Source organism: Anguilla anguilla, chromosome 10 (genome assembly GCF_013347855.1).
Source record: "Anguilla anguilla isolate fAngAng1 chromosome 10, fAngAng1.pri, whole genome shotgun sequence".
NCBI classification, from domain to species: Eukaryota; Metazoa; Chordata; class Actinopteri; order Anguilliformes; family Anguillidae; genus Anguilla; species Anguilla anguilla.
In genome coordinates, this window is record NC_049210.1 from 5,936,641 (window position 1) to 5,963,838 (window position 27,198).

General features: G+C 45.3%; 2 protein-coding genes across 5 annotated transcripts; one reads left to right on the top strand and one right to left on the bottom strand.

Annotated features, from left to right (window-relative positions):
- Positions 1-45: 45 nt before the first annotated feature.
- Positions 46-19,491, bottom strand: susd2 (sushi domain containing 2). Of its 3 annotated transcripts, none has more exons than XM_035435810.1 (15): positions 19,271-19,490; positions 18,478-18,676; positions 18,216-18,364; positions 17,903-18,070; positions 16,730-16,904; positions 15,532-15,733; positions 14,521-14,606; positions 13,373-13,641; positions 12,573-12,716; positions 11,584-11,742; positions 10,827-11,078; positions 9,791-10,069; positions 9,280-9,456; positions 3,953-4,049; positions 46-1,722 (listed from the first exon to the last, which is right to left on the bottom strand). In XM_035435810.1, exons 2-15 carry the CDS (start codon positions 18,543-18,545, stop codon positions 1,686-1,688), a joined length of 2,262 nt encoding a protein of 753 aa, XP_035291701.1. In that variant the 5' UTR covers positions 18,546-18,676; positions 19,271-19,490; the 3' UTR covers positions 46-1,685. The 3 variants fall into 3 exon arrangements, with proteins under 3 accessions (XP_035291701.1, XP_035291699.1, XP_035291700.1); XM_035435808.1 differs by having other exon boundaries at positions 19,114-19,490; XM_035435809.1 differs by lacking the exon at positions 3,953-4,049 and having other exon boundaries at positions 19,114-19,491.
- A 2,016-nt stretch (positions 19,492-21,507) lies between these two features.
- si:dkey-174n20.1 (uncharacterized protein LOC796174 homolog) lies at positions 21,508-26,387 on the top strand. 2 transcript variants are annotated; one of them, XM_035435581.1, is made up of 5 exons: positions 21,508-21,725; positions 21,872-21,929; positions 22,801-23,043; positions 23,167-23,469; positions 25,671-26,387. In XM_035435581.1, the coding sequence occupies exons 2-5, from the start codon at positions 21,887-21,889 to the stop codon at positions 25,928-25,930; spliced, it is 849 nt and encodes a 282-aa protein (XP_035291472.1). In that variant the 5' UTR covers positions 21,508-21,725; positions 21,872-21,886; the 3' UTR covers positions 25,931-26,387. The 2 variants fall into 2 exon arrangements, with proteins under 2 accessions (XP_035291472.1, XP_035291471.1); XM_035435580.1 differs by having other exon boundaries at positions 21,508-21,929.
- Positions 26,388-27,198: the final 811 nt, after the last annotated feature.

A 27,198-nucleotide genomic window follows, 5' to 3' on the forward strand; every position in this document is an offset into this window, starting at 1 on the left:
AAATTGGGTGATAGTGTTATGGAAAAATACAAAACAAGGAAAACAGCCGTTTATCATTTCGACTTTTATTTTCATTTTCCCCCCAGTTTCCACGAAATCGTGGTATAAAAGAAAACCATTCATTTCACAACCAGAGCGCTCGTACTGCTTAAGTGCAGCGGGCAGCAAATGTTGTGAATTTTAACAACTAATTATTAGTTGAATTATTCGCTGAATTACAGATCCAGTCAGTATGTGTTAGTTCAAATGCTTAAATTAATCATCTTTAAAAAAAATGATACGATCAAAATATAAACGAACAAATAACTTATTTCATTAGTTAAAAAAAAAAAAAAAAACTAGGCTAGGCTATGGCTTCTGTGGCTTTCTACTGAATAACAGTTCAAAGGATGAGCTGGAGTGGTCCACCAATCTCTTGGGGGGCTGTACCGTTATACCGAGTCTGCCATCAAACTACTCTCCAATACCCCGCCAAAAAAAATCACTGACTATATCAATTACACATTTAACTGTTTGTTGCAAGAATCTATATACAACACAGGCTACCACACATTTCTAGTTACCACAAAACTAGAAATTCTGGCACGAGGAACACACTTGCAAGCTTTTCACATTTGGCAGTACAGCAACTGAGTATGGTGAAATACAACTTCAATCAAGCACAAATATTTCTCACTTTATAAAGGTACAGTCCAGACAACATGTACTACTGCATTTCCGAATTTACCAGTTCAACTCAAGTGAGCACTGTTCGGTTGTCTTCCTCTCAATTCAAAGGTAAATTGTGGTATGAATCCATGATGAAAATAGAAAAAATGAGAACCTTTGTTGAATATGAAGGGAATTAACACCTCCCTGTTTGCGCATGGCTCAACCTGTAGTCTTTTCAATGAAAAAAAAAAAAGAGAAAAGATTTGTGCACTTTTTCAGAGTTGGACTAAGTACAGTAGCATGCATGCTAGCCAGCAAGTCAGAGCTTCCATATAATAAAAAAAAAAAACTGCCATTTTTTCAGTTGCCATGGCAGCGTTCCCTAATAAACGCTGACTGATGCCCTGCCATGATGCTGAATTGGGAGAACCGCAACAGGCCGAATCCAACAAATGCTGACAAGCAAGGCGACCGATGTGAAACTGCCGCTCATGGTGGTTTCTGGGGAAGGGAATGTTGGGTTTGTGAACGAAGCACCATTGTGGTACATACGTCCCGTTGGCTTTTGTTTTCCAAGAGAGACCAAATTAACTGCCGCAGAAAAGGACAGAAACTGCCTATATATATCAGAGAGAAACACGGCTCCCCAAAATGGCCTCCATGCGAAGTCAGCATTGGTTGCGCAGTTCAACCAAAAATAAAGAACACGACAATAAACCAACAATCAACATATGAAATATGTTAACTCCATATCCTTCATTGTCTTAGATGTATGTATGGAAATACAAAGTTTTTTTTGTACATATAAGCAACACCACCATGACTTACTACAGTGAGTAAGCATAGAAAGTCTATGCGTATATGTACTGAAGTAATACGTATCAATTTCTGAGAGTCACTTCAAGATGAAATCCCCATCAAGTCTAAAGGTGCAATATTATTCATAACGCATGACAAAAGCATTTCACTGTTGAACTGAACATGCCAAACAGTGCAAAATGATAAACGGTGCTTGGGATGTCTGTCACCTTTTTTCAAATGTCACCTTTGAGTTGAATCTCTGGCGCTTTTCTGAAAGAAAGATAAGAAAGACAACAAATGTTCAAACAAGAGAATTTTCAATGGTCAATAAGACAAGGACATCTACAGGACCGTAGATATCCAGGAACAGCGTTGGGAACCACTGTTTGTGGATATCACCGGTCCTGTAGGTGTCCCAGCGATGCACACCTCATTCAGCAGCTAGAGATCTCATGGAGCAAGATAATGAGATCATGGCTGGGAACCACTGTTCCACACTGTAGATTACCACGTACCGTAGGTCTGTGGTTTTAAAACTTGGTTCTGGGGTCCCCCTGTGTAAGTATGTTTTTTGCACAGCCAATACTGAAAGCTCCTGTTGTAGATACACTGAGGATGGCCTGGTGCTAAAATGATAGTCTGTGTGCTCGTAAAGTGAGTGAAGCATCATAAACTTTCGAGCCCTCTGGCTGAGTATGGGCATAAATTTGGTTATTACACAGTAGCCTCGGTCCATATGACCCACTCTGGGGGGGGGGGATATTTGACAGATGGGGATTGGGGAGGAGGGGGGTGGTGCTGGTTATATCTTCCCCACCTGTCACCCCCCCTCCCCTCCCCTCCCCTCCCCTCCCCCCCGGTTCTCCACCTTCTGCACCCCATCAGGCTTCAGGTGAGACTCCCTCCCCCCTTTGATCTGCTACGTGGCCCGTGGGGTAGTCATAATAACGCCGCTCATGGGCTTAACAGCTCGGCCCCCCCACGGTGCCGTGTGCAGAGGCCTGCCCGGGCCTGATGGGACACCCTGTTGCTGGGAAACACCCTGCTGCTGCTGTCTGGGGGGGGGGGGGGGTTGGTGGGGGGGGTGGGGGGGGTGTGGTGGGTGAGCACACCACTTCCAGAAACCAGACACGCTCCTTAACGCCCAGGGCCGGCCCGGGACTACCGCACCTGGGCCACATAATTAAAAAAAAAAAAATAACTGCCATCGAAGTCAACATCGACACGGGTAAAATTTCCGCACGCTATAACTGACTATCTTAAAACGACCATCTATTTGCAGAAATATGCTTCCGAACAATGCCCGTTTTCACTGAAACAATTCTCGGAAATTCTCTCAGGAGTGTTCTCAGGACATTTTACCCGCGTCTAAATATTTAAAGTATTTGTGTGTTTTTAAAAAATATTTTTAAAAAAGTGTGTTTAACTGAGGCCAGGGGGGAGCGGGACTAGGTCTTGTTACTGCAGTCCAACCTTCCTTGAAGTCTGTATGTGTGTGTGTGTGTGTGTGTGTGTGTGTGTGAACCTGTGTGGTAGAGACAGCCCTATAGCGTGTGTTTCTTCTCTACAGGTGTGGACCTCTGACACTGCTGCTTTTCTCTCCTTACAGTGCGTTTCCTGAGAGAGGAGAAGGGGGGGTGTGGTGGGATGGGGGGGTGGGATTGGGGGGAGGAGAGAGAGGGGACTTTAAAGTGGGAGCAGGTGTGTTCGTTTCCCCTCACGGGGTGAAATTCTAGAGCTTTCGGCGGTGGCAAATGCCTCCGGAAGCAGCCAGCAGGTAGAGTGAGTGACACGGTTATTACGCTCGCCGTGAGAATTACGAAGCGCCTCGTTTGAAGTCCGAGGGCCCGTAAAATAACGGGCGATTTTTTTACAGCACCCCCCCCCCCCAAAAAAAAATCACCTTTCCTTCATCTGCAACATTACGATAAGTGTTTATCTACAGGGCATTGTGATCCTGTGAGACGTGGCCTTTGATCGGAACTGTAAAATTTATATTTCCCATAATTCACGCGCGGAGTGATTGGTTAACGGGTGGGAACTCTTCCTGACACGTTTAAGGTTTTTCGGTTCAAAGGTTCAGCGATCCCTGTAAAAAAGGACCCCCCCCCCCCCCCCCCCCGACGTTTCACTGGCTGCGGTGATGTTCAATCGATCAGTAAGTTTTCTAAAAGTCAGCCGCAAGTCAGCTTGATGAATGGCGTTGCGGTGATTTTCCACTGGGATTACCCGAAGAAGGAAAATATGTACCCACGCAAACTATGTGCAGTTATGAATAATAAGGATGGTTGGTTGCCCTTTACAATACAAAAATACAACACCGAAGCCATAAAACATATTTATGTTGATAGCGCTCAAGTCAACTGGCAAAATAAGAAAAAAAAAAACAACAAAAGCAAACCTTCCAGCTTGAAGCTGTCACCAGTGCCAATATTACAATAGAATATATTCACAGTCCTATACACAGTCGTCTTATATATATTAACTGCAGGTCACTCACCTTTTCTGTTTCCTGACGGTTAATATGACAGCCACAATCATGCCAATTAGTCCAAGTAAGGCGAACACACTGCCCAACACAATCCCCAGGATATTATCTGAAAACACACACAAGCAAAATTTCCATGCGGGACAGCCAAAAAAAAAAACTAATAAATAAACAAATAAATAAATACAGTGCGGGTACAACGGGTAAAATTAAATCCATAAAAATTATCACAAGTTTTTAAAAGCACAAATTGGGACATGGATGATCTTCCCTGATTAAACTGGTACTTATATCCAGATATCCAAGTACAGGGTCACTGAACCAGATTGAGTGGATGTCCCCTGGTCACCAAAATTGCCATAAAAGGTATGAAAATAGACTGAATACCAATGTGCAGTAGCACCTTATGGGGTGGGGGGGTCGGGGGGGGGAGAGTGATTGATTCCAAAGGCCCACACTGACAGGGACCCTCAAAAAAATATGGTGTGTGTACAGTACATAAATGTACAGGGATTGGGCAGGTGGGGACCAAAGTGAAATCTTTTCATGGGTCCCAAAATCTCCGGTAGAGTCCCTGCCAGTATGCGCTTCAGAAACCTATGTTCCCCAAGCACCGGCTGCTGGCTAACTAGCCAACTACAGGCTTCTGTTTGGCAGGATGCTTTCAGAAAGAGCAGTAACTAAATTTCTGAGGGGGTGAGGGTTTTTGCTAATTAATTTAGTAAAAATCGATGCCATCTCACCTGGTTGGCTACTCAAAAATATGGGGAGATCCCTGAAATGGGTGAGGTAGATTTTGCAGTCAGCGATGCTTTCGCTGGCCATTTTTAGACAAGTTTTTTAAAAAAGGAAAGATATCAAAGAGAGTGTTAGGCTGGATTTTCCAAGTACCAGAAACATAAAATAGTCCTGTGGATCCCTTTACCGTCCAAGTACAACTTAGTCGCTAAATCTCCAATTCAGTCCAATTTAGCAAAGGTTTTTAGTCAAAATGGCTTGCAGAGGGTGCATTCAACTTGGCTAGAAAAGCGAGGGAAGTTAGAGAAAGAGGCAAGTAAAGCTACAACAACGCAAGCGCTATTGCACAAATGCAGCGCTCATGCACACACACACACACACACACACACACACACACACACATTTCATCTTCAAAGTTCCCAGCGGACCCCAGACACAGTAGCTGTCCCACGGAGGCTCAGACTCAGACACCAGCCTGTCGAGCCCCTACCCCTTGGGGATCCAGCACTGTCTGCATCCCGCCCGATCCCGGTTCAGCCCTCCCGGGCCCCCCAGTCAGGCATTACGCCGCTTCCTCCCGCTCGCTCGCGCCGTCAGCCTCCGGGCGACGGCACCGACGCACATCAGCGGCGGCTTATCCCTTAATCCCCGCACATTAGCCTCAATCTCCGGCTAATGCCTCGTAATTGTCGTTTTGATTCGTTTTCCGTCCGCGGGATTCTCGGTGCGAAGCGGCCCGCGCCAATCCCGCGGCGCAGAGAGAACGAACAGATCGATCGAGCGGCCGATGTCGAGCGGGGTACAGGGCTCTACGCTAACATTTTTTTTTTTTTCCCCGAGTAACACAAGTGCTCCTAAATTGAAAAATTTAGGAGCACACTAATGCATCCCAATTACTAGATGTGCTCCTAAATTATTTTTACTGTTACCACACATCAGCTTTCAGGAGCAGGTGCTCCTAAAATGGGAGCACTGCACGGCCCTGGTGTACACTCTTAACTACCAAGGCCCAAATAATAATTTTAAAACAGTAGCTTCGCTGGAAGTTGCACTGCTAATTGAGCTTTAAGTTCGCACAGGGATCACAGACCCCTAAAACCATTCCCCCTCCTCCCTTACAGCCACACGTAGTTCATCAGGACACGGGACGCATCTGAGATCCGCTCAATCTAAGGACTCGTTACTGTAATCCGCCGGTACATTTTCGACTCTCATCACAGATTTATCAAACGGCTCGAATAGGCTTGGAGGGCCAAGCGAAGCCGCCCACGCACAGTAGCAGGGAGCTCAGCAATCAACTGCGAGACCGCTTCAGACACCACCACCCCCCCGCCCCCCCCCCCCCAACTGCGACTGCGGATCAGAAGCCAGCCGAGAGGCTCCATCACGGCTCCCCTCCACTCCGCCCGCCCCCCCCCCCCTCACGACTGCCGCAGAGCCCTTCAGGTCTCTGTTCAAAGAAGTGCTTCTGCATCAAAGAGGAGCAGGAGCATTTCGGGATGTTGGGGGGGGGGGTGGGGGGTGCGGAAGTGTCCAGCCCAATTTGGCTCCTTAGCACAGCCCAGCCGAAGGGGCACAACGGAGGCTGCGTCGGGACCAGGTCGGGCGGGGAGGAGGGGAGTGCAGCAGAAGTCTTTCACACATTTCTGCCGAAGATATTTTACCTTGGCCTAAAATCCGGCATCTGGCTCCCAGATTGCACCTCGCCCTCCCCCTGTGGGGCACTGCATTACGATCGCGATCATGGGGTATGTATAGGTATGTATTGCATTGGGGGAAGACCCATGGCAGTGAAATGGCAGTAAGGGGGGGGGGGGGGGATGTCCCATCACAGACGTGTGCCACACATGGAACTCTAATGAGGATCGCAGCGGCCACCGTTCGGGGGGGCCAGTTTGCTTCCCCCCCCCCCCCCCCGCACTGTGCCTTGTCCTGAGACCGGTGGACCCGCATGTTCCGAAAAAGTGTCCAGTTCAGCCACCGCGACCGGGAAGACCTCTTCAGCCTGTTCCCCCACTCGGCTGGTCTCCCACACAAACGTAGCGCGAGATCACCGTCAATAACTAATCAAAAAAAAAAAGCGGCACAAGTCCCCAGTTTTTAATGTGGGACAGGGTCGCGTATAAAGAGCTGCGCGTGCTCCTCGTCGGCGGGCCGCGTCACACAGAACCCGCTCGTTTTTCGGCTGGGCGCTAACTAATCCGCGGCTGAGCTCTCCCCGGGTCCTGCGGCCGCACGTTCCCTTTGTCGCGCGAGCCGCTGGATTTTCCTCTTTTAATCACAAAGCCCCGTTTACGCAGAATTCCCTGGATGAGGGACCTTCCAGATTCCCCGCCCCACAGGGCTCTCGCTCAAAGGGGGGGGGGGGCGAGATAGACGACTCGCTTTAAACGACTCCCGGCTCTCTGTTCTTTCCTCTTTTTTTTATTTTTATTTTTTTTAACCCTACGCCGTTTCTGTTGCAACCTGTCCCCACCGCAAGCTTAGTTGCCTCACATCGTCGGGGACCCGGCAAAAAAAAACAAACACTCTTTTTATCCCCCCTCAGTGCGCTACGGTGGGCCGAACACTCTTCTCCTCACCCTCATCATCAAAACGCCCCCCCCCCCCCCTCCTTCCAACGTCGCTCTAGTTGAAAAATCCATTAAAACAGTAATGCCATTATTGCTAGCAAGCATCTCCCTTTTTGATGCAATTACCTCCGCGCCAAAATATAACTTTCAAAAACGCTTGACTCAACCCAGCCGATGTAGTAAAATTGTATAACCTCCAATTCAATCTCGTTCGTCTTTTTTATTTTCTTAGATTAAAAACATTCCCATTTGCTCGGGGAGCAGAGGAATACGGTGTACCCTGCACGCATGAGCATCATCTCCCGCTGAGGATATTAAAATTAACAATCAGTATCCATAACACTCATAAAATTGCGCAGACACATGCATACTGTTCAAGCTAGAGAGGAGAATGCCTGTGACGATAAATTGCAATTAAAGTAGAAGATATTATCTAGCTGTGTTCCATTACAGTCGTGGCAAAAAATATTCATATTAATATCAACTGCCATCTTGACAGATAAAACTACATTTTATTCACAACCTGACTTGGTTGCTTGTGAAGCCTAATTAGGGTCTCGGAGATGCTAGCAAAATATATTGCCTGTTTACTGCATACAGTTTTGTTTGCGTTTCTTTAATGAAACGGCACAGGCCGTTGGTGAAGTAGCACCGAATCTTTCTCCTGATTTTATGTAAATTGCTTTTTTTTTTAGTCAAAGTACCAATTATTTTCAGCCCTGACAGGTCCTTTGAAAACCGCCACATACGTTAAACAGAACAGCACGATCTGCCAGTGTGCTCAACGCACCCGCTGCCACGGAATGCGCCAAATGTACAATAACTAAATACTGGCCTTCTCCCGTGGCATTTTCCCTGCAGTTCCAGGCATCTCTGAGCTAATTTTTCTCCCTTCTGGAGCAGAGGTGTTATCTGCATAGTTGGACACCCTTCTGGGAGTCAGAATCTTCTAAAAAAAAAATTTTAAAAACCAGACCACAGCGACCAACTGGCCCAACTCTGAACACAAGCGTGAATTAAACTGGGCTCTGTGTGTCAGAGTCGGTGTCCAAAGGCAACTTTATTAGCACACTGTGTGCTAAACAGATGGAAATATGTACGTTAAAAAAAGGCAAAACACTTCCTACCCTGCCGCAACAGGCGCCACCGCGCCGCACAACAGCAGCAATACTGACACGGCTTGTTTGCTACTTAATTATATAAACACGCTGCTAGGCCAGCTCGTTAGTTTTAAATAATCGTTGACCCAGGCTGAGAAAGCTGCACCACCCGTGACAGCTCTAGGACCCACGGCCTACGGTCCATTCTTATCCCACGGCTGATCACCGGGCTCGTGGTGGACGTCCAGATCTGATACAAAGCTGGAAACATACCCGGCGGATTTATACCCAGAGGAAGTTTTTGGTCGGAAAACTAATAAAAATAAGAGGGAGCTAAATCTCGCAGTCATTTGGGGCGAGGAGCAGATGGTAAAATCGAGCTGGAGCGCGGGGGTGAGGGTGGATGAGACAAGATGAGAGAGAGAGAGAGAGAGAGAGAGAGAGAGAGGGAGGGAGCAGCATGGGCGCGAGTCCAGTCCACAAGCACTTGGCGACCGTTTCCCTGGGAAACACCGCCACCTGCTGACCAGTGGGAAGCCTGGCAACGGAAACTCTTGGCTGAGGCTTCCCACAACACTATCCGCAGAGAACAGGTGGTTCCCATTCAGAAAACGTAGACAGAGGCCAAGCCAAAGCAATTTCTTTTTTTTTTTTTCATGGTCGAACTAAGCAGGCTGGAGCCCTCTGGAATCCTTTAACCTCTTAAATGCTTTTGAAAATAGGCTGCTTAGTCATCACGGCATTCATATTCCATTACATTAAATGCAATTTATTATAATTATTATTATTATTTTTTTGTACTTTGAGGAAGCCCTGGGACCAGCTCAGCACACAAACACCTGTGATACTGACGCTCGGAGGCAAAGATGCGAGGCTGAAAATGGACTCAGAAACAGAGACGGGACAGAGGCAGGCGGCCGGAAGGTACCTGAGACGCAGTGCGTGGTTTCGCCCGACCACGCCCCGTCTCCCTGGCAGGTGCGCTCTCCAGACCCCGAGAGGACGTAGCCCTTGTTGCAGCTGAAAGTGACCTTTGACCCTTCCAGGTACCTTGTACCTTCTTTCCTCCCATTCCTGGGCGGGGCCAGCCACCCACAGGACACAACTGAGGGACAGAAGACAAGCAAACTTACCTTCCACACAAACACGACATGTTCCTTGTCAAAGGCAAGACTTGTCAGGTGCTAATATGGTATATATTAGTGTTACAAATGATCCTAAACTGTTTCCAAGCTAAAATTGTCAGATGCTATATATTAAAACTGTTTCCTTTATGCACACACAAACACTCACACACACACACACACACACACACACACACAAAAACACACAAACACACACACACACACACACAAACACACACACACACACACACACACACACACACTGAAACTAGTGATATTTCAGTGATAGTGAGTGTGCTGGAGTGCTGTACCTACCAGGTTCCAGGTCTCTCATGACAGCAGAGTGACTGGTGAAGGAGACCATGGTGGAGTTGCCCATCCTCAGGCTCCGGCTGGTCAGCGCGTCGTACTTGCAGAACCAGGACCCCGGGCCCGAGCACATTTTCGACACCTCGCCGTAGAGCGGGTCGTCCGGGTCGTCCCGGAACGAAAAGGCGGGGACGAAAGCGGGGTCGTGCTTGGGCGTGAAGTAGTACTCGTCCAGCAAGCGCGCGGTGTCGTAGGTGAAGAGGGAAGTCTCGTTGGCGATAGCCCCTGGAAACAAAAAGAAAACAAAGTTAATCTAAACTTTTAGCCTGAGCCTGGTTTTGCGATGTCGTCGAAGCCATGCGAGCAGGTGTGCTGGTTCGCTTTGAAGTAGTGACATCACTGGCCAGACTTTTCAGCGCAAAAAAAAAGCAACAGTAATGAGTTAAAGCGTTACCATATGCTCTGCACATAAAACATGTAATACCCGATATTTAGCTATAACGAGGATCAAAAAAAATGATGTGGCGTACAGTACGCCAGCTTATTAAGACCACATGTCTGTGGCTTGATAAACACGCTGCATCCAATCACAGCTAAGATGCCGCATTGGGTTTTTGTGTACTACTGGGCATGCCCAGTAGATGCCAGCCAGGCTCACCGGGTGAGAGAATGCAGAGGGTGGAGGCGGGGCTAGTAGATGCCAGCTCATGAAGGAACGCTAACGATCGGTTTGACGGTGGCGGGATCCCGGCCGCGATGACTCACTCGCCCCATCGGCAGCCCTTTCCGCCTTCCTTCCTTTCTTTCCTCCTCCCTCCGACCAATCGTATTACAGCCGAACACGAGCTTGGCTGCTGTGTGTGTGTGTGTGTGCACTCTTTGCATGTGCTCTCTGCTGAAGCAGGCGGTAACAGTGAGCTCCATAATGTTGGGGACTTAAATATTTCTACATTTGGCTTTACTCCATAATTTTACATTTGTAATCAAACAATACTCAAAGAATTTTGGGAACGCCCTCCTCTGTCCTGCCCCGTGTACTCACAGCCAGCTCCGAACTTGAAGAGCGCCTCGGCCGTGGTCTGGTTGAGGGGAACGACCTCCCCGTCGCTAGAGACCAGGTCGTCGCCGGGGTCGTCGTTCATCCGTCCCAGCAGGCCCAGGGTCTGGTTGTCGAACTCCTGGGGGAGGAGCACGGTGGTCGCCATGGTGCCTCCCCTGGCTCGAACCTCCACCCCGGCCCCCGTGGGGAACATGACGGTCACGTTCTGTGGGACCGACGAGAAGACGAACACACCTGGAACGGGACAGAGGTGCGGTTTAGACAATGGTTAGGAAACCAGACTTGCAAATCCAAGGTTGTAGGTGTAATTCACACGGCCATTGACCTTTGTACAAGGAAACACTGCATTTATGATTACCCAGTGCTAAAATAGGCATAATTAATCATGGATGTTTAGGTTGACACTTAGTGGCCAGGTTGCTGCTCTGTATCTACACCATTACTCATGTTGCTATCATGATATGAACTCCATAAACTTCAGGACGGTCAGGACTGTCTCGCCCCTCTAGATAAGAAACAGTGCGTATAATGAAGATAGCTGCTCCTTATCTTTCGGGGAGAACAGTGACATTATCCATTATCGCGCATCCCAATCTCAAGAGATAAATAGAACTGTAGTAATCCATGTTCTACTATAACGAATAGGCTAGATATGTGTTAATAATGAGCCAGGTTCTCTGGTTATAAGGTGCTATGGCATGATTGGAAGAGTAAGGACGATGGTGACAGTCTCCCTCACCTTTGAGGTCCATCCAGCTTTGCTGGGAGAAGGAGAGGACCTCCTGGTTCTTCAGCACTTCCAGACGGTCCTCCTGAACGGCCAGGCGCACTTCGATGACATCAGAAGTGTTCTCCTGCATCGCCACGGAAGACAGCCTGGTGGCATTGGCCAAGGTGCCTGGGAGGGTCGACACAGTCAGTCTGAAACATGCCCAGCATCCACAGGATCTTATAAATATATATAGGCTAGCGTAAAAAGAAAAGAAAAGAAAAAACCCAAAAAAACAAACCCTAATCCAGGGGTCCTCAATCTTATCCAGAATGGGCTGTAATCTGTAAAGATCTGTAAAGAACAGAATCTCCGACTTTTGTGTATCTCCTAGCGATTAGGGCGGAAAAGGGCCAGTGTGTGCACAGATTTTTGTTCCAACCAAGCAGTCACACATCTGATTCTACTGATCAAAGTCCTTAGCAAAGACTCTAGAGGTTGATTCATTGAATCAGGTGTGTTACTGCTTGGTTGGAACAAAAGCCTGTGCACACACTGGCCCTTTCTGGTTAAGACTGAGGACCCCTGCCCTAATCGCTAGGAGATACACAAAAGTCTGAGACACTGTTCTTTTCTTTACAGATTACAGCCCAGGGAGCTAGAACCAGGGCCTCCGACAGCTGCTAAATTTAGTGGCAGACTGAAAGTCCAGGGGTCAGAAGGTCAAAGTCATGTCATGCGTTTCTTCCACCCATGAACTCAGCCAGCGGATTTCACCAATTGCTTCTACCTCCCGGCTGAAGAATTATGCTAATTAGCAAATTGGAACAAAATACTGGTCAGGACTTTTACATTCTGAGCCTGGACTTTCCACCTGTTCAGTGGGGAGCATTTAGGGACAGCCCCTACACTCAGAGCAGGGAATTTTTAGACAGCCCCTAAACTCAGAGCAGGGCATTTTCAGACAGTCACGCTGCTTACGCAACTCATGGCGGGCATTTTAGGACAGGGCCACCCACCGTTCTCCAGTTTCACCGGCTCCGTCCTGCCCTGGATGGTGAGCCCCTTCCCGGGCGCAAGCACCAGGTAGTACTCCCCCTTCCCGTTGAAGGTGTAGCTGGAGCCGTCGAACGTCACAAAGTGGGGGTCACCAAACGCGAAACCTGAGGGTCAAGAGGTAAGATAAACTCCACTCTGACAAGACGGAGATTATCCACTCACAGCGGACTCCGGATAAAATTTAGGTTTGAGCTTGCTCAACACCAGGGGGAGCTATTTCTTGCATCTGTTGAATGCAACCGTTAATCTGTCACCAAAGCTGGAACAAAATTACTAGCAGTACAGGCGGGCTTGAAAACAATGTCAGTTACACTTACACACCAAAAACACGGATGCCAACCTCTGCCTCTGTGGTTTCCAAACTTCCTGATAGGCCACAACCCAACCCATGAACAAACACATTTACTGTGACACATCCCAAATTAATAAATAAACACATTTATTCTATGAATTTAAACATTGTGTTTAGCTTCTCTTTTGTCCCATGTTGTAAAATTTGTTTGCTTGCCTTGTTTGGTCATACTTTTATATCTTCAATAATTTTTTTGTGAAGCACATTTACATTTATGCTACAATTACCTATGAACGTTGCAATATAAATAAAATGTAGCCTAATATTCAAATATGAAATTCACACTAATTTTTATATTTGATTAAATTTACATTGTAGATAAGGCTGTGCAGAAAAATGAACATGTTATATGCTGAGTTTAGGAAACACTGCCCTGGTGAATATATATTAATGTAGTGAAATTCTCACCGGCTTTTGGGGCTTGGTAGGTCCTGCAGTCGCTGGAGGGCCGGTGGGTGAAGTAATAGTGGCAGTTGTCTGACCACAGGCAGCAGTAGTAGAAGCTGAGAACGTCGTATACCCAGTGAGACAGCCCAGGGACCCTGGGGGGTTTCCGGTACGGAGGGGAGCCCCAGTCGTGGCCCCTGTCCGGGGTGCTCCCCCCGATCGAATCGGCCGTCAGCACCTGCGCCCCCGTGCTGTCATAGCAACACTGCTGGCCCGCTCCGTACTTGGGGCTGGACGAACAGAAATGCACGCTTACATTTCGATAACCCCAGGCGTGTGGCTGAAGGTCACTTCCTGTAGCGGGCTGTAATGCCGCGGTACTGACAGAGGCATCTTGGCAGGCGAATACTGACCCGCGAGTACTGGGCCCCGTCCCAAAGCTAATTATCGATACCAAACGCGCAGCACAAATCGCCACAGCCAAGAAAAACACGCACACAAACTGCCACAAGTGGTAACACAAAAACGTGTCGCTTGTTTCTATTTCGCGTCCAATTGGTAATAAAGCAACAGTCGTCTCTAACCGACACAAAATATAAAACGGTATCTTCCACGACTGAGAAAAATGCTCACGGTGCAATCGGCTCAGGGCCAGTCTCACTGGGAACACTGAAAACGTGAGTGGAATTCATCATGATAACATATCACAGGCATTATGATAAGGTATCGTACAAACTGTAAAATGTAACAAATCACAGATCATGAGGAACAAGCGACTAAAGTGGTCAGTAAAGACAGTGTAAATGCATAATAATTACTATAGCACATTACTACAGGACACAGTACTACTACTAATAGTAATCACATGCATACTGTGAGGACCTGTGAGGACCTGCACATACACAGTATCTCCTCTGCATGTGCATACTTCCACAAATACAGTCAGTGTTTAAGTTCAATGTAAGAAGAGGATACTGTAGGTTTATGGTTTGTGTTCTAGATGTGTGGTACACAAAAGGATGGGAGAAGGGATAGTGAAATAACGAGTAAAGATTAATAATCCATTCATTTGTAATGTGTACATAGGTATTGAATGAGACTCTATTGCTCTATTGTTTCAATAGTGCATTATAAAATAAATTGTGGGATGGGGGGGGCTTTTTCCTCACCTGGCCTGAATGGCTCTCACACAGTGAACGCTGCCAGGATGGTACGTACACACGCTCCCCTTTTCTATGTCACATCCATAATCGGTCTGAAATATAAAAGACATCAAATGTGAATAAAAAAAGCTTTAAAAGGAAACGTATCCCCACATTCAATTCTTTCGTATGTTGTCCTTCATGCCTTCTGCAGTGTGAGCATACGCCATTTTTATTTGAGGAGATGTAAGAATTATTCAGGCTAAATCCAGCAGGAATACATTTCTCTCTGCAACTGCATCGGGTTTTTATGGAAACTACAGTATCCCACAATGCATTTCTTCCAGTCTCACCTGTAATAATGCAAAATCTCTGACTGCAGTTTGGGAAAATGAGGCAGTGAGGGAAAAGGAAAATAATGGATCAATCCTTGATTATAGTAAATATTAACAAAACACTCATGTTCATGTTGCCAATGGCAGGCATTCAATACTTATTGGACAACCACACACATGACACTCCTGCACTGCACTTGGGCTGACCAAAATTCCTGCAGAGAAGCTGAAAGCAGAACTTGATATTTAATATCAAATCAGAAGGCATCAGTCTATGTGAAACTTGCACTCACCCAACAACGATTGTACTGTAGGCTAAAAGGTGCATTTTTTTCCAAGAATGAAAGATGCCGTAAATGGTATTGAAAAATGTCACTACCCCTGGTGACTGAAATTTGAGGTTAATTTGCTCTGTCCCGTTAAAACAGAAGAGACATTTTACAGCGAACCCCTATACCCTGAAAGGTGGGAAAGTAGGGGTGTTGATATAAGACGCTTCTTCGCTGAAAAATCTTACCCCAAAAGTTCAGAAGTCTCTCAAGATATATTTTTGTAACCCAAATATGTATTCTACCAGTGCCTTTAAATTCAATTCCAGCTTACGCATTACAGCAAGAGAATAGCAACACAGCTTTACAGTAGCCCTAGGTTTACCGTTCTGCGTGAACGTCTGAACAGTGCCGCAGTGAGAACTCGTCCTTACATGAAACCTGCCTGTGTCCGCCCTGGCCTGGGTCAGTGTGCAGGGACAGTCTATGGTCTCGTTCAGGAAGTTGGGCAGCGCCCGCTCCAGCGTGTCCCAGCTCAGGCACTTCCCCAGGGCCCAGGAGGCGGAGTCCCGCCGAAACCTCTCCTCCAGGTGCCAGGCCAGGGCGTGGTCATCGCTCCACACGGCCTCCACGTCCCTGAACAATCCACATCCCCGCCGTTAAAATAATAAATACTGCCCCCCCACATCACAGCGGTTACGCAACCTTCTTCTATGAAGGGGTCGGAAGGGGGGGGGGGGGGGGGGAAGGGAGTTTTGCAATGCCTCCGGATTTCCTCCAGATGATGGAACAATCGGTATGTGCAGAGTTAAGCAGCTGCAGGACTCAAAACACTGGCTAAATGCACAATGCTATGGAACTGGTCAGGTTTCGTGCAATCTGTTCTAGCCTTACAGCAGAAAACGTGCGAACCATACAAGCTATGAAGCAGGTTGGAGGTGCAATACTATGGGCTGCAAAACAATGGAATGGCGGGTGGAGCTATGGATGGACGTATGGATGGAGGGTTAATCTGCATTGCCGTGTCCTAGACTGCACCTGAAGTCTTAAAGGGATTACCTTCTCCCCAGTGACATTTGCAAGGGTGGAGTCCAGCACGGACGGACTGAACCCAACATATTGTCCTTGGCACCGACATAAGGTTTCCTGGAGTGAGTCAAGGACTCGTGTAGCTTTAAACGTTAGCCTTCGAGGTATCATTTTCTCTGAGACCTGCACCCATGATAAATCAAAAGCAGAGCACGTGTTGCAGCATCCCTATGCAGATCGTATGACACACGTGTAACGGGAGGTTACCCTGCTGTGGGTCCCGAACTGCGGCCGTGGTGCACTGCGCAAAAAGAGACACAATCAGCCAGCCGGGCTGAAAACAGGCATTCCCCAGCTAAGGGATCGAAATCCTGCTATTGCTGCTTATGAATATTATGAATATTCTGGAAGGGACTAACGCTAATCCACATCTTGGATGGTTAGATCTGGCAGCTTTCACACTTTTCACACCTGTCATAGAGGGTTCCATAAACAGCTAAAAACTGTTCCCCAATGAAGAAAAGCCAAAGCACCCTTTCAGGACCCTTCCCCCTCCCCCCACCCCCTCCCCCTAAGGGTGTACACCAACATTCCATTCCATACCTTCTCCCATCAGGCTCGGAAGAGCTGCTCACTCGGACACTTCCGAGCTCCCACTCGGACACGGGCTTCTCCTGGGGTTTGGGAATGAAGCTGAACTGGCCATCATTGGGGAGGTCTCTCCCCAGAGTGTACAAGTACTTCCATTCCGGCGTCCAGGAACTGGAGTAGGGCTCGCCTATCATAGGTCCCAACATAACATCATCATATAGTATCATGTGCTAACTATAATTTAAAAAACCGCTTGGTAATACTTGCCATAAATGCCAAAAAGCCTACGTGATACTGCCAAGCATGGCACAATCAGGTATGACAGCATACAGTTAGCGTACAGCAGACAGCGTACAGCATATAGTTTGTGACAAATGTTAGAATAGTATCACAATGTATGTAGCCAATTTTACAAAATATTTTTCTAAATAAATTGTACAATATGATTGTTAAATACATTATGACAGAATTACGACCTCTCACAGCGGCAGTCATGGTTCGTTATGACAGGTGTTATACTGTACGTATGACAGTAATGAACGTTTTATGGTCTATAGTTCAAGTAAAGTATTACAAAAGATAACACAGAAGATGACAGTTAATGTTCCAAATATTAACTGAGATCTTGATCTTCATATCACTCCAGTAAAGGGTCAAAATGTTAACTGCATCATGGTGAAACAAATGTATCGCTTTATCTTTGAAGCAGAAGAAAGTGTGCAAGAATTTATTTCCTAAAACAGCACACTGCAACTTTCACCAAGGATTTTTAGAGTGTGTTTATTCTTCTGCGTTGTGCAGGATCATCCCCCATCTCCACCAATCAATCCCAATAATGTACCTGGCAGCCCTAATAAATGCGAAAACAACTCAAACAGAACCCAAGAGAATAATAATTTGAAATACTTTTCACTTTTTAGATGCCAATACAATTCTGACAATTGTAAACGAAAAGTAAACATCTATTTTGACCAATGTTCACAATATCTTTTTTTCTTTTGTGTGACTGTACATTTTTGCTATGAATATGTTTAGCTGAAAATTCTCAGGGATCTGCAGGAGTTTTTTTAAGTTCACCAGCACTTCAAATACTAAAAGAATATTGAACAAAAATATTTGACCCTGGTCTGTTGGTACAAACAAACAAACAAACAAACAAACAGCCCCATGAACTTTTGTACTCACCTATCTCCCTATATCCCCAAAGTTCCACTTTGACCTTGTCTGCTTTGATGAGAGAGGTGTTCCAAGTCAACTTCAGAGTTCCCGCAACATTGGGTGTGCCATAGTACTGCCACTGGGTCGCATTCACAAGGGTGGCTTTCAAATCAGGACTCAGTTTCCCAGGATGCACTAGTTAAACAGACATTAAAATATCAAAGCAGTTACATGCCACAGGGCTGTTACCATAGACACATATATGTCTATGGCTGTTACCCCAGATCCAAATACAAGCTTGTCCCGATACGTTCCCCCCTCTTCCGTCCGCAGTTCCCACCTGACAGCCAAGACCCGTGTCTATTATACGTGACGTCATCGGTTGAGATGTCAAACGATATCCATCCCGTTTCGTATAGAAAAGGTGAAATGCAGTGACCCCTGCCATCTCCGTCCACGTACCCATCGACCACAATTTCACCATTGAACCTGACGGTTGAATAAAAAAAACACAACACATTTATCCAATGACCGCAGCATTTCTGAACTTAAATAACCTTATCTGAGTCAACGAGTTGTGACAGCGCATTGCCGGTGCTTACCGGCAGAATATTTTGGAAGTCTGGTCAAAAGTTACACCGAGCAAAGTGAAGTCAGATCCTCCGAACATTCCGCCTGAGTACGGCGAAATCTCCAGACAGAATTGCCTATAATCTGGGCAGCAGTTCTGTAGAGAAGCACATGTCGTATGGCACGAGCAGGTCTCCCATTTTTGGCCACACTGCCCTGCACATGTCTGCGCTGTAAGAGAACAACAAACAGCAAACGTTTTACTCTTATGTTTACTACGCTTCCTTCAATATTATACAAATAATCGCAACATATTTCATAGAACGAAGCATTCATAGAACTGAGTGTGGAACTATTCACTTCTGACATTATTAGCAACAGACTGTACAGGATTAAATCAGTTAGAATGAAATTCACCACTGGGAAAACAGATTTAGGCAAATCTAACTCATTTGCCCGCAGGCTTCGCGAGACAAAGCTGTTTTAGCCGTACTACTGAATATTAGTACAGTTCAGAAAGTGAGAAATATCATTTTAAAACAGTTTCCTGAGAGAACAATGCGAATGCTCGCGGGGCATTTCGTAAACGCTCGTGTTTTGGCACGATCTATTCACCCAACCGTAGGCTACAGACTGGCATGACAAGTACTGAGACATCACGATCTTACCATATATTTTCGATGTGCATAATAGAATAAAAATGACTTCAATCCACATATTCGTCGTAGAAAAATGGCACACAAATAGCTAAACAGACCGGCGAATTAATTTAAATAGTTAACTAGCGAATGACAGTTCGCTGGCTATAGGTATAACATGACTAACCGCGGCAGCAGGACAAGTGATTCAAGCTGAGTTACACATCCACGTAGCTGTTAAACTGTTCCAAGGGTCGTATAGATAACGCAATAAATTCATCCATGACCATGTATCATACAGAAACGATTGCTTGTAATTTAGCTAGTACACGTAAGCATTCTTGTTGCTCGCCACTAGCTCTAGTTATTAAAAGGAATCAAAACATATCGGATATCTTCGCTGGCAGGTTATTTTGATTTCGCCACGGCCGCAGTTTTTCGAACCTGTCAACTGGAACTAGTTTTTCCTTGTGCATAGAAATGATGGTTAATTACGAGTTTCCTTGCCAATACAACAAAGATAGAAGCTGGGATAGAATATATTAAGATCCCTTATTTTGGAAACAAAATAAGATCTCATACTTTGAAACTTTACAGGAGTTTCTCATGTTGTAGGTCAGGGGCTTTTAAACTTTTTCTGAATCACCTGTACCCAAGGCACTAGGGGAGCCCCATCAGTTAAATGAGTTATATTTAAAAAAAAAAAAAAAGTTTTATATTTTGAAATGTTTTCCCAAATCTATGTAGTCATTGCATATTAAGTCTGCCAGGGACACCCTACAGTACCTTCAAGGACCCCCCAGAGGTCCAGAGACCCCTTGTTGAAACCCCAGGCTGTAGGTGATAGAATACAGCTTCGTGTTCATAACTGCCACTAACTCGAAAGTTGCAAGTTCGATACATACAGCGCTGCCATTGTGTCCTTGACAAGGTACTTAAGCTAAATTTTCAGCTGTATAAATAGATCTTATGTAAAAGTATAACCTACATAAGTCTGGATAAGATAAGTATCTGGATATGTGCTGGCTAAATGCCAACCTTTTATGAGGCAAATTCACATGCGACTCTCATTCTGCAGATGTAAGCAATGCGGGCGAAAGTGGTAAAAGTGCCAGCCTGTGTTTCAAAAAATGAACATTGTCTATGCAGAGGGAAATAAATGTATTCAGCCCTGAGTGGTCTTAATGTAGTGATACAAACTGATAGTAGCCTGCAGTCTCTGGTTTAGGTTTCAGCAGTCTGATGGGAATCGTTTGCCATAGTGACCTCTGAGACTCCTTCTCTGTAGACATCCAGCTCAGAAGCTTAGCTGCTGTGGCTTATCTCTGAGGTTTCTGAATCAGGGGTCTGTAAAAGACTAGGAGAGTTTCTCAGCAAAAAAAAAAACGGAGTAGTGGAACTCAGTGGAAGTTGCTTGTTGGAAGTGCAACTGCTCTGGGACATATGTTAGTTTCAGTGTCCAGATGGATCCTAGTATTGTTTTACATAAATAGTAATTGGGTCATAGTCCGGGATATTTAGATAGTTTCACTAACCACATGGAGTATCCTTAGTTAGGGCTCCCTGGGATAGATGTTAGTTTCGGTACCCAGACAAGCATATTTTTCAGATTAAAAGTTGCCATTCAGGGCATGAAATTATTTTCAAGATTCTCAGACGAGTAGCACCTTTACCTGCCAGGACAGAAGGTCTTAGTGTCAGAGAACAATTAGATGAATGCCTGGCAGCAGTAGATAGTCTTGCTCTCTGGGGTACAAGTCTTGCCACCCACCATTTCAGCACACTCCAGTCAATACACGTATATGCAAACCCGTATTCGCACACACAACCACCATACATATTTATGGAGTCAGATAAACTTGGTTTTCCTCATTGCAAAACATATCTAAATAAACCTCTTAATCTTCTTAATCACTTGTCACCAATTTTAAATCCTTACAGTTTGGTGTCTGGATCGATGTGATCAGCAACTTTAAACCCTTACAGTGGCCACCTGCTAAGTCAGTATTGCACAAAAGTCAGTTTGTTCTGAAAGGGCATCATGTCACTGCATTTGATTGACATGCAGTGTGTGAACAATTAGGTGTCACTGTTAATTTACTTTAAAAAAATACATATATACCAAAAACTAGCTAGTGCTTCCTTTGCCCAGGCGTTGTGGTGAGTTAGCAGCACGTTTATAAGCAAAAACAGGTCACAAAACCGCCCCAATAACTTCATGTTCATGTTTAAGAAATATAGCCTCTAAGTTTTTTTCCCCATGCGATTCACATCTCGTGGTACCGCAGCGTTCAGACTGATCTAAGATCTGCCTTCCAAGCCTCAATCGTAGCCTCAACCATTAAGGATCTGATCCAGGATCTGCTCTTACAATCTTCTTTCGCACACCGTGACTTCTCGCGTGGCGAGAATCAACATTGGCCGCACATGCGTAAAATGAAATGTAAAGAAAAATGGCATTGTAGACATCCTTCAGGCTGACTACCTTGTTAGCTGCATTATAAGAACGCCTGCAAAGAGTCAGGTGTATTCAAAGATGTTTGCCGTCTGTAGCGCTAGGTTCATTACATATTCTTTGAGTGATACAGAATTGCTTGGTTGTTAGCCTGCATGTAAGACTGAGATTGCAAGCTACTGTGCCGGTGAGCTAATTAAGGGGAAGTAGCTAAAGAGCGACCACTACGCCGTAGTATAAAAAGCAACCATTCATTAAGCTAGCTTGCTAATGTATCTATTGTGTACGATCGCAGTTTCTTTAATTACATTTTTGTTTTTAAAATGGATGAAGAGAAGGAGGCTGTGCATGGATTTGAAAAGGCTAGATGGAAAAACAGTTCTTATTACAGGTAACGTTTAATGTGCGCTACATTATACTTGTTCAAGATAATCGGTAGCTAAAGCTAGCTAATATCCTTTAAACCGATCCATGATATATCTAGTCAGGACCGGGAACAGCAAGTTTGATCTACTACTATAGGAGTGACGATGTGATATATCACTATGGACTACTTACTATATGAAAATACACGGCCACACGACCTTGCTGTACGCTTGATTGGTTGCTAGCTGGTTAGGAATTAAGAATTTCTCTAAACATTAATTCGTGTAGCTAGCAAAATATTCACTCTGACATTAACTTAAAGTATTCCCAAAGAGGAAGCCTACATTTTCATTGAGTCGTATTGTGTTTTCCTAAGCTAATATCTTGAAAATAAAAGCACACAGTAAAATGGCCAGTGTTAATGCAGCTCTAACATAGTACATATGAGTCCATAAGGGACCATATGTATTCTGTAAGAGTTGATTTGACATTAACTTTTTAATGTGCAGCGATGACAGATCGTTAACAGAATTCTTCAGAACATTGCAAACCATTTGCGAACGGGCTGATAATGTCTCACTACCTAAGCACGACCAGTCTCGTCAAATTTTGTGTCTAGGGACTGTCGCTGAACTGTCTTCTGAAATCCCTTTTTAATATTACAACTAATTGAAACTGTTCTTTTCACACATTTTGTTAAGTAATGTTGTCTGTTTACAGTTAAAAGCAATAACCAATCATCTCTGGCTCGGAAATCTAGTCGACCCAACATGTCACGCTCATTGCTTGCAATATTAGCGGGCCCATGATTTACAGTGCCATAAAGCCCACAAGAAGAGCTAGAGTTACTGTCGCCATCACATCGTATACAGGACATTGTCGTCCTTTCTCCTCAGGAGGGAATTCCGGCATCGGCAAAGAAACCGCGATTGCCCTGGCAATTCGAGGGGCACGTGTCATCATCGCCTGCCGGGACGAGGAGGAGGCCGAGAAGGCGGTCCGAGAAATCAAGACTATAAGCCATAATATAAACGTGCTCCACGTGCACCTTGATCTGGCCAACATGAGATCCATCCGAGACTTCTGCAAGACATTCTTGCAAAGAGAGAAGAGGCTCGATATCCTGATCAATAATGCAGGTGAGAGGACTTTTAACATCCAGGCAGCTACCATATCAAACATCTCATCTCATTCATTTTGTTTGTTTGTTTTTTTGTTTGTTTGAAACACAAAAACGAAAAATGCTGCTCATTCTTCCGCAGCAATGCCCAGTGTTCTCGACTGGACGGACGACAGTTTCAGCATGTGCTTCGGCGTCAATCACCTGGGCCACTTCCTGTTGACCAACCTCCTCCTGGGTCGCCTGAAGGAGAGCGCCCCCAGCAGGGTCGTCACCCTCACCTGCTCCGCCTACAAGTACCAGAAGCTCGACTTCCAGGACCTCAACTATAACCTCTTCCCCTTCTTCACCTACTGCCGCAGCAAACTGGCCAACATCTACTTCACCCAGGAACTCGCCAGAATGATGGAGGGAAAGGGAGTCACGGCCTATTCCGTGCACCCAGGTGAGCCGGAACCCAGTAGATGTTTTTTGTGGGTTTGAAAAGTCGGTTAAAAAAAAACAGCGTGTAGGCGTTCCGGTGAAAACCCGCTGGCTACGTTTGGTTGAGAAGTGAAAGTTTTCTAGCTGACTAGGATGTAGCCAGGATATATCCGGGTAAAACCTGGAGCTATTTTGGGGTTATCGTAGTCCCATTTATGTCAAAACGTCTCTCAGCCTAGATGTCCATGCCTCTAGACATCCAGATTCTAGCTTTTGCTCACCGGGAACTTTCTGCACTATGAATTCTTTATCGCCTCGATGCCAACTTGTTTTGCGCGAGAATCTGAGCATAAACATAAAAACATAAGACAGAAAAAGGGTAAAACAGTAGCGGTTGTTATAAAGATAAATGTTTTAATTATAAAATGAAGTGTTGGTGCTGTGCCAAATACTCAGTTTATTTTAGTTAATTTTTTAATCGGCTGATTTATACATTTTTCCTAGTTAATGAATCAAGGGTTTGTTGAATTATGCAGTAATTGTAATGGTGCTGGCTTAGGGAATTGAGCTAGTTTAAATTACAGCATTATATCTTGTACACGTGCCATTTAGCATAGAAGCAAATACCATAAACTATTACAAAATAGGGTATGGCAGTACTTATCAGCCTTGTCACCAGTGACGTGATTTTTTTTGTGGTCAGGACAGCAGAATTATTGGCCATTTCTTGACTGCGTCTTGCTTTCTGTCCCATCGCCACCCCCACGCCCACCCACTGACACTCCCACTTTTGTTACCAATTCAGATTGTGGTATTTTTATGATTTAAGGTTATATTTTTATGGTTTTATGTTTCTCTTCTTATGACTTGTTATGGGGTGTAGTCTCTGTTTAGATTTTGTACTTTGTTTATTGGCTTGCGAAGTTAACTTGCAGGCCTGGGGATGTTGTTGCAAAGGTGTTGCACTATAGATAATTTTAATCAAGTAAATGAACTTGTTTTTCTCCTATATGGCAATTTTGTTCTGGACTAGAGTGTCTGCTAAGTGAATGTAATGTGTTGTGATGCGGTCAGCCGCACAGTGTCAAACTAGAACTGACTAGCATAGTATAGGCTACCAGACTCAGGGCATGCTTGTAGTGATTGACTTTGCCCGTTTTTCTTCTGCCCCTTATTGAAGGAATATTTTAATTTAACAATGTTTTTAATTGAGTAGCATTCACATGACATAAAATACTTCAGAATAAAGACCTCTTAATTATGGTACACGTTGCAAATCAGGTAATCGATAAACTAAACAGAAACCAAGCAGCTATTCAGAATGGCGCAATTAGCCTGGCGCAACATCGCCATTGATTCCCCCCCCCCCCCCAAAGCGACAATATCAAGTAAATAAACCTAATTTAGCATAACAGCAAACTGTACTCCACACCAGAAGAAGCTAAATGAAAGCTTAATCTCTTTAACTTTGATGGCACCATTTGTCACTTTCACTGTGGTTGTTCTGGAATTCTCGAGAGGGTCCATTACCATTGCATTGCATCTTAAATGGTCATTGAGATGATGACTGCATTATATTCTCTTTTTTTGGACACTGATTCTGTGCAGGGGCAAATTTGACATTTGTCAGGCAGTTCCTAGAACATGCTCTTAACATGGACACCTGATGTGAAGTCCATGTGATGACCATTAGTGTTCCTGTAAGTGATTAACTGCACATGCCTTGCTTTGGACCCACACCAAAAAGTTGACTCCCATTGCTGGCTACTGGAGCTGGCTCTGTAATTTGCACAGTAAACAAATCAGTTCACCACTTTTTAGTGATGGGGCTGTAATTGTTCTGGAAAACATCACCTTTTTTTCCCCAAGCTGCATAAATGCTTTTTAGACCCACTTAGTATAATTTTATAATCAAGGGTGCTTGACATGCTTGGTGTTGAAGTATTTCACGGAAGTTAAAATAGGCATCCAAACAGCAGTGCTGAAAGTGCCCTATTGTGATGTCAACAATGTCCATATTAATGCGTGATATTAACATCTGCCTTCTATTGTTTGTGTGTGTGTGTGCATATACACGTGCATTTGTGTGTTTATGCCCGTTCGTGCGCGTGTGTGTGTGTGTGTGCACATGCACGTTTGTGTATGCATATACACGTGCATTTGTGTGGTTATGTCCGTTCGTGTGTGTGTGTTTGTATGCGTGCATGTGCGTGTGCATTCCAGGGTACGTGCAGAGCAGCTGGACCTGCCATTACTCCATCCTGTTCCGCGCGGTGATGCGGGTGATCATGTTCATGTTCTTCGTGTCCTGCGAGGCCGGCGCCCAGACGGTCGTCCACTGCGCCGTCTCGGACGACGTGGTGCCGCACAGCGGCGGCTACTTCACCGACTGCCGGCCGGCCGCCCTCCGACCCTTCGCCAAGGACTCCGGGGTGGCCAGGAAGCTGTGGGAGGCCAGCGAGAGGATGGTGAAGCTCGCTTGAAGGGCTGCTTCCGCAAGAAAGAGTTTATTTTTTCCTTCTTTATTTATTTTTTAACACCAAAAGATCCCCTGCCCCCCATTTACAGTGTTCATTTTTTATTCGGAGGACATTTTGTGCGTTGGTCTGTCCGAATGATTGTGGTCTGATGCTTGTTTATATGGATAAGTTTGTACTCTGCTCCACTTGACAAAATGTTTGAACTGAGATGAGGTCTAGTTTGGTTTGGCAATTTTGTTTTGCTGCCTTTCTTTTTTGTGAAATGTATTATTATTATTTTTAAATAAATACGTTGGAAAGCCTACTGAGCTAAATGAGATATTACTGAAAGTTTTATACAAATGAACTCTAAGCCTTGTGCAAGACGTCTGTGCTCGCAAGATGTCTAATGCACAGCAGCTCGGTGGTAGCAATTCCTCAAAGCAACTGAATAATAAAACCCATCCATTTTACACATCAATAATGTGCCGAATCTGTCATTTCTTCGCCAGCGTGAGTGAATGCGTGCCAATATAATTTGAACCCTAGCATCAGATCAGTGGAGGAAGCATCAAAGCACGCGTTCAGTGGGGTTTTTGCGTGCATGTCGTTACTCTTTTTCTCCCCCCCGACACTTTCCATTAAGCGATCAAGCCTCGGAGGATAATACAACGACCAGACAGACACAGGTGCCCTTGTAAACAAGCAGAGGCGTTCATTAGCTAACATCTGTCCCCGTTTTTTTTTTGGACTAGCCGGCGTTGGGAAACTGCGGGCTGCGGGCGTCAGATCTGCCATTGTTGACTTTTAAAGTTAATGCCGTTTGCTGAGCGGAGAAGCCTGCTGTTGTTGTTCAGCTGTCGCTGCCGCGCGGCGCCGATGTAGCGTTTCCATTCCGACCCCTTTCCTCACAGCTGTGAACGATTTTACATTTAAATTCTTCAGAAACCAATATGCTATTTTCGGTTTAGATTTCTGCTGCCTTGAACGTGTAACGCAATAGATATCTCTTTATCCTCTGCTGTGCACAGCATAGCATGAGAGAGGAGGGTGGTGGGGGGCGTTTTTTTGAACAAGCCTATTTATAAAGTTCCGATACAATTTCTAGAGGAAAAAAGAAACATGTGACAATAACATCGTAATAAATTCCTTCTCATTCAAACATGAGAGGAATAGCAAATAAAACGGTGTCCTGTTGTAACCTTTCCATCTTGTCTTTCCAAAGAACAACCACTTGATGGCAGGCAAGAGGCATGGCAGAGCAGCACAAACTGGGTCCTGCTTCAGAGGGA